This window comes from Cydia strobilella, chromosome Z (assembly GCF_947568885.1).
Source record: "Cydia strobilella chromosome Z, ilCydStro3.1, whole genome shotgun sequence".
NCBI classification, from domain to species: Eukaryota; Metazoa; Arthropoda; class Insecta; order Lepidoptera; family Tortricidae; genus Cydia; species Cydia strobilella.
Window position 1 is genome coordinate 58,158,092 of NC_086068.1, and position 8,143 is coordinate 58,166,234.

At 38.4% G+C, this 8,143-nt stretch overlaps 1 protein-coding gene across 2 annotated transcripts in view; it reads right to left on the minus strand.

The window, feature by feature from the left end:
* Window positions 1–7,445, minus strand: part of LOC134755150 (histone-lysine N-methyltransferase EHMT2) — a 35,466-nt gene extending 28,021 nt beyond the window's left edge. For both annotated transcript variants that reach the window (XM_063691642.1, XM_063691641.1), the window contains exons 1-4: window positions 6,567–7,445; window positions 4,890–5,013; window positions 3,809–4,021; window positions 2,401–2,463 (exon numbers count right to left, since the gene is read on the minus strand). In XM_063691642.1, the coding sequence (XP_063547712.1) occupies window positions 2,401–2,463; window positions 3,809–4,021; window positions 4,890–5,013; window positions 6,567–7,269 (1,103 nt within the window). In that variant the 5' untranslated portion in view covers window positions 7,270–7,445. The remainder of the gene's footprint in view (window positions 1–2,400; window positions 2,464–3,808; window positions 4,022–4,889; window positions 5,014–6,566) is intronic.
* Window positions 7,446–8,143: the final 698 nt, after the last annotated feature.

Consider the following 8,143-nt stretch of genomic DNA (forward strand, 5'->3'; position numbering starts at 1 on the left):
TGGCCTACTGTCGTATAAATGACGTTGACGGTTTCGTTTGTTATTTAACAATTTTTACGCATATCTGTGAAAGAACATGGGTCAAAATCATAAAAACAGTTAATGCAAATAAAAAAAAAACATTTATCCATATTTAAATACATAATATCGTATTTTTATAAATCTTCATTTTTAGTTTTAAAGTGTGTCGATAGATGACAGTGAATTTACTGTGGTTACAAAATTTACTATGACAGTACCGCTCTAGTATAAGTTACTCTATGCTATAGGGTAGCAATTTATATACAACGTAAATTACACCAAGTTAAAATAAGTGATGATAGGACAGGAGTTTATTCGACTTAATAATACGTGAGTACGTAACCCGTTTACCATAATTTTAATATGCCGAAAAAAGTCAATCAACGTAGCCGATATGGGAGTGTAAATAATTGATATGTATGATTGGGGGTCCATTTGTTTGATACAATTATTGAAAGTCATAATGTAATGATTGTCAGAGAATCAGATTATCATTAGTCATAACTCTGAAACCGTTTACTTATCAGGATTTTCCTCAGGTTATCCTATAGAAAGGTTAGTTTAGGTTTGTTTTATGGCAATCCTTAAGAGTTACGCGTTTCTGAGAAAAACCAAATTATGAATAACGAAAATCCGTACAAACTATACATTATGACTTAAAACTTTATAGGAAACAATAGAGACGCGGATGATTGATTTCAAGCGAACATGATGGGTCATTTGTATTATTTTATATCAAAGCAATTTTATACCAAAGCGGCGTGCAGCCCTGCTTTTACTACGAGCATAGAGTAACTTATACTAGAGCGGTACTGTCATAGTAAATTTTGTAACCCCAGTAAATTCACTGCCATCTGTCGACACACTTTAAAACTAAAAATAAATATTTATAAAAATACGATAAAATGTATTTAAATATAGATAAATGATTTTTTTTATTTGCATTAATTATTTTTATGATTTTGACCCATGTTCTTTCACTGATATGCGTTAAAATTGTTAAATAACAAACGAAACCGTCAACGCCATCTATACGACAGTTGGCCAAAGCTAGCAGCGCCCTCTGAACGAGAATCAAATTTTCTTGATTTTCGAAGCACGTTTTTTTCTTAGACTGTATCCATCTATTACGGAGTTATATCTATCTATGCTACGAGTATACCGCCTCATACGCCATATCCTAAATGCCACCTCATTAGTATAAAATAAACTAAAAATAGATAAGCTTACAGCAGAATAATACAATAAATATTATTTTATTCTGGCTTTGGTGTTCAATTCGACCTGAATGGCACGATTTTATATAACCATAGGGTTACCATCAATATAAAATACAATCAACAAGGTAAAATCATTTGACCATAAACATATCACAAAATCACATTTTTCACTCTTCGGCGTGTAATTAAGGCACAAATTGAGTACCTAATAAAATAGTACCCAAAAAACCGAATCCCTGGAAGCAAGTGTTAGTAGCAGTGCTATCTAAACCAAGCGGGTACCTATAAAACACCGTGAGTTACTAAAAATAGGGTATTTGACTACTAGCAGGGGTGCGAATCTCCTCGCTTCGGGCAAACTCGGCTCAGTTCGGCTCAGCATTGCTCCGAGCAATTATTAGGGTTGGCACAACTTGACGTCCCTTTGCGTGCACGAACACAGATAATGACTTGAATCTTGACAACCCTAAATAGCCGAAAGAGATAGTGCCATATATTAAAAAAGGGATAGCATGATTTGACCCTGAACCGCTGTCGAACTTCGGTTTTGTAGGAAGTTTCCTTTCCGTACGGTAGTACTATTATTTATTCTGTGCTACAGTCGAATCAATTTCTTTTTTCGAACTGTCAAAACGATTTTGCTACTATGGAATTTATATGAAACACTAGCATGTGACGTCACGATCAAATTACATACTCTTTATAGTTTTATACGGGTTTTAAAATAGAAATTGTGTCTAAAAATAACTGCTGTCTACGTTTCTGTATTAATCTTCCGGTGCTTTATTTCATGCATGGTGTAATATAATTTATTTAAAAATACAGTCAAATACCCTATGATTTTATATGTATAGAATTGAACAAAAATGTAAACCCGCAAATTTTTGTTTTTATCACAGAAAGACACTGTTGGAGAGATGGCGTAAACAAAATTTTGTCGATTTTTTAAAGTAGCATTTGTAAGCGGCTCGTGTATCGCCTGAATACTCGTATTTAGCCGGGTCCACACGGAGCGAGAATACGCGCGAGGCAATTTCCTCGCGCACAAAACGGCCAGTGTAGACGTGACACGCGCGCGGCTCCTCAGCCGAGGACGTGGCCGTAGACGTGCCTCGGCCGAGCTCGCTCTGTGCGGACCCGGCTATTGACATCCGTTTACCTTTCGGTGTCCGACATGTATTCTACACTCTTAGGTATCCTTGATGAGCGTCGCGGCTGTGATCTGTACGAACGGTAAATCACATAAATAAATACTTAGATATATGTATTATATAGGATATTAGGCGTGGGCGAAGCGGCCTCTCGCACATGGCCTCGCACTTTAACTTTTGAACGCTTCATGTCATAAACAAAAGCGTCACTAGCCGGGTCCACACATAGCGAGCATACGCGCGAGGCAATTTCCTCGCGCACAAAACGGCCAGTGTAGACGTGCCTCGGCCGAGGCGGCGCGCGCGAGGCACGTCTAAAATGTCGATACAACACGCGCGTCTCGGCCGAGGCAAGTCTACACTGGCCGTTTAGTGCGCGAGGAAATTGCCTCGCGCGTATGCTCGCTATGTGTGGACCCGGCTACTGACACGCCGAGCTAATGTGAACCTTAATTGAAAGTGTTTAGGTTACTTTGACGGCGTCCGCTATAACACCCGTAGTTGTTCCTGGCGCTGTGGGACACTAGTGAGGGGGGTGTGAGGTAGTGTGTGGCACTAGTGATGATGACTTTAGGCGTTCTTGGCGTTCATAAGGTTAAGGGGGGCGCGCGGACCATCTCTTTTTATTACCTTGGAACCTTAGAACATACACATTGAAAGGAAGGGGCCTCGCAGATGCTACTTCGCCCACGGCTAGATTAGTTCACGCTATGCCACTGGAGTTCAAAAACACATATCATATCACATTACTTTTTCAAAAACGTAATATTACACCGAGATATCACTGAGTACATCGCCGGAGCGTGAACAGCACACGGGCGCGCGCGAAATGGCACCAACTGAGCGCGAATAGGATAACAAAGTGATGATGGCATGGCTAACAAACATGACACTATCACAAGTGGCATTGTACATTACGCGCACTGTGTATATACTTAAACATGTTGAAAATCTATTTATTGTGATTCAATGTATATCTAGTTCCTGGTAAAATTATTATTATATAAATTATTTTTATATCGAACAAAGCAATCAGTGTTTACCACTTTATTGACCTCTCCCTTGAGTAGGGAACTATGATAGCACCCATGAGGCTGACATGTTCACCTAGAGTGTCCAAAGCCTCCATAAAAACCAGATAATTTTTTTAAAAAAAAAATTACTTTTTATTTTATAAATGACAGTTGGAGGAGGCCTATGCCTTACGGCACACCGAACTGAGAGATATGTTATAATATTAATAATCATAAAATATTCAATTGTAATTTATATTGTTCGGAATAAATGGCTTTACAATAATTAAAAAAAAAATTAGGGTTGGCATTGGCTATATTGTTGCCAACCCTGATTTTCAATGAATTGATTGATGATGGGGTGCTAGTGCTAAATCAGGCATATAATATACATGCTACTCACTTCCCATCTTCTGTCATTTCCTCATCGTCCTCTCCATAGCCCGAGCACAGTCTAGTAGACCTTCTAGGCCTCTCACCGCACGACGCGTCCGCAGCGCAGAAGAACTCGTCGTCATCATCTTCATCCTCGTCGGAACCTGTCTCCACTTCGGCTAGTTTGCTGATGAGCTCTTCGTCCAGTTCATCGTCTTCTAGTTCCTCGATGTCTTCGTCTCTGTTGATGTAAAATAAAAAAATAATATACTATGATGGATTGAGGTGGTACAAAATATTCTGGCCCTAAATTAGAACATTGAAGTAGTTGGCATCATACTTGTATCATAGAGTAACTTTTACTAGAGCGGTACTGTCATAGTAAATTTTGTAACCACAGTAAATTCACTGCCATCTATCGACACACTTTAAAACTAAAAATGAAGATTTATAAAAATACGATAAAAAGTATTTAAATATGGATAAATGATTTTTTTATTTGCATTAGTTATTTTTATGATTTTGACCCATGTTTTTTCACTGATATGCGTTAAAATTGTTAAATAACAAAAGAAACCGTCAACGCCATCTATATGACAGTAAGCCAAAGCTAGTAGCGCCCTCTGAGCGAGAATCAAATTTTCTTGATTTTCAAGGCACGTTTTTTCTTTAGACTGTATCCATCTATTACGGAGTTATATCTATCTTTGATACTATGATGGATTGAGGTGGTACAAAATATTCTGGCCCTAAATTAGAACATTGAAGTAGTTGGCATCATACTTGTATGCACCCAGCATTTCTGCGGTAACTGGATTTTTTTTAATAGGAGGTAAACGAGAAGCCAAATCGCGTAATGGTAAGCAATAGGGTGTTTGACTGTAATTAAAATAAATTATTTTACACCATGCATGAAATAAAGTAACAGAAGATTAATAGAGAAAGTAGACAGCAGTTATTTATAGACAGAATTTCTATTTTAAAACTCGTTATATTAGAACGTATTGATTTTATAAAAATAAGTGTAGAAGAATTTTGAGATCTGTTTTTCTGGACCTACACTTACAGTGGCGCCAACTGGTGAGCACAAAAACGGTAGCCCTCATTACCTGTCTTCAGCCTCCTGGCTGTCACTCAGGCCAGCAGGGTTGATGGCTCTGAGCCCCAGCTCGCAGAGGTGTTTCAGTTTCTTAACATTGTTTGATTGTACTGCCGCCTCCTCTGTCTGGTCTTCTGCAAAGTATTAAATATGTAAATATGATTTCATATAGGAAACATCATTTGAAGGGTACACGGAAAGAACATGTCGTCACTTTTTTCGGAAAAACATATTTTCATTTCAAAATGTAGAGCTCTTCTTCTTCTTTGTCGTAACCTCATGGCTGAGGGACGTGACGAGTGTGGACACTCTTCACCAGCCTGCAGTGTGGCGTTTGTCACTGATGATATTCTGTCCGCCCAACGCGTGGCCATACGTCCATCCCTACGCTTCCGTGCCATGCGGCCAGTAATTATGAGCCTTTCCAGGCTATCTGGCCCTGTCCTGCTCAGATGACCGAAGAAACCAAGTACACGTTGGGAGCAAACAGTGGAGAGCCTCGTTGTAATGTTAAGTTCGTCGAGAATAGACGCATTTGTATGGCATTCAGTAAATGTAATCCGGAGCATTCTCCGCCAGAGCTCTTAATGAACTATTAGTTATTACTTTTGCTACCACTGTATAATATATGTAACACAACTTTTTTTAGTTTAAAAATACCTGGTCACGGAATTACCATACATTTTGACATGTTTCCAAATTTTAAAACCGCGATTACTCAAAATGTTACTAAAGTGACTAGACATGTTCTTTCCGTGTAACCTTCATTTTGAATAATAAATGAGAGGTTTTTGTTTTCAATTTTTTTTATTGCAGATCATAATGTCATCAATCAGCTAGTTTAGCCATAATGAAATTTATCAAAACTAGTCAAACACAGTTAAATATAAAATGGGACTGGGCATAAAGTGAGATATGGTGTGTTACATACTCCTATCAATTAATTAAAATCTATTTTTAGGGTTCCGTAACCAAAGTGAAAAAACGGTACCCTATTACTAGTCTGCCCGTCTGTCACCAGGCTGTATCTCATGAACCGTGATAGCTAGACAGTTGAAATTTTCACAGATGATGTATTTCTGTTGCCGCTATAACAACAAATACTAAAAACAGAATAAAATAAATATTTACATGGAGCTCCCATACAACAAACGTGATTTTATGCCGTTTTTTTGCGTAATGGTACGGAACCCTTCGTGCGCGAGTCCGACTCGCACTTGGCCGGTTTTTATGCATAACACTGGGCACCAGAATCAACATTAGAATTTTTTTATATCAACAAGCTCTGCAAATTGTATATTTACAATTCAGAGTAAACAAGGACGGAAAATGTGACAAATTGATCACAGGAAATTGTTTAACAACAAACATATCAAAACACTAGACATTTATTCAGTAGGGTATTTGACTGTATTTAAAATAAATTATTTTAAAAATAAAGAAATGTAGACAGCAGTTATTTTTAGACACAATTTCTATTTTAAAACCCGTATAAAACTATGAAGAGTAGGTAATTTGATTGTGACGTCACATGCTAGTGTTTCATATAAATTCCATAGTAGCAAATTGTTTTGACAGTTCGAAAAAAGAAACTGATTTGACTAGTAACTAGTAGTCTATCCCTGTTGATCAGTAAAGTGGCATTAATATTGTTCAGCAAAATTAATTAATTATTGAATCAACCTACCTTCCAGTTCCATCTCTTCCGCCTCAATATCTTCTTCCTCCTCAAACACCTTCTCAACTTTCTTCTCCTCCACAGCTTCAAAGCTCTTCCTCCGAGCCGACCGTCGGGTCATCACACCGTCCTCCGACCTGTCTATAACATTACTCTGCGGCTGAGATTGCAGCCACCTCAGTTCCTTATTCCCTAGTACCTTAGGAGTCGGTTTTATCTGCCGAGAGGGCCTCTTGGTAGGTCCAGGGTCGTTATACTTCTCCTTCCTAGCTATGGCGTTCGCAATGACATTTTCAGAGAACTCCTTGCTTCTCCCACGCGCAGAGCGTTTGGGAGTGCTCCCGTCGGAAGCTTCCTCGTTTTCCGACACACTGCTTACAGCTTTTTCTTTCCTGGGCGACGTACAGTCAGCCTCCTCTTCAGAATCCCACATGACGGGTATTCTGATGCGGGTGGAACGGCGCGGCGAGATTTCCTCTTGCTTCTCCTCGGCCGAAACGATTTTCATGTTGCTAGAACGCGTTCCTGTCTTTTCCGAGCGAAATGTGAGCACTATTCGTGGTTTCGGGTCCTCTTCACTTGCCTTCGGTTTCGCGTCGAAATTGTCCAGCTCGGTCTTTTTCTTGTTGTCAGGCGCTGCTAGCATGTTGCTAGAGCGCTCGAGGTCGGATTGGGCCTCGCTCTCGCACTTTTCATCCACGGGTCTTTGCATATCAAAACAAAATACTCGTGAAGGCCTTCACTTTGTTCATATGAAACACATTCTTTCCCGCGACGCTAACATGTTGAAGGAGAAAAGTAAACTAATCTTGATTTATAAATGATCCACTTACTAAAGAATTAATTAAATAAGGTAAATCCAAAATATCCAACACAAAACACAAAATAAAATAAAAGACCATGAAAGTTGATGACAGCAGATTGCGACTTTAGGGCTCTATAGATATGACAATTTCAACAATGGGGTTGACCGGTCGAAATAATTAGCAGATAAATAAAATAAATAAATAAAATTCTTTTATTTGCATAAAATATGGTACAAGGTGATATTGGAAAGGTTTTCCCGTACAGTGACATATTTTGCTGGTTAAGCATGCAAATGTTATCTTAAAGTCTTAATCTATTACATTGTTTACTTAAAACTATGGATGGTATAGAAAGGATGCCAATCTCTTATGGCAGAATTGTTGCAAAAGTGACCGCTTTCAGCTTTAAATAATATTTCCTAATCTCTCCGGTGGCGCTAGTTAGGCTTTGGGACATGAGTATGACATGAACCAACAAATAACCCGACCAAATTACGTAGGTTGTTTTTGGTAGTATTTCGGTGTATGGTGGCGCCGCCTAATTACTGTTTTTTGATGGACACTTTTCATACATAGAGATTTGGCTCCTTTATATAGTCTCCATGCTTAAAACTATAATTTCTATTTAATATTACTTTAATATTTCTATTATATATTGGAAGAAACTTAGGTATGATTGTGCGGTTATATATTTGTATATATTTATTTATATACATACATACATATAATCACGCCTATTTCCCGGAGGGGTAGGCAGAGACCACGGATTTCCACTTGCTA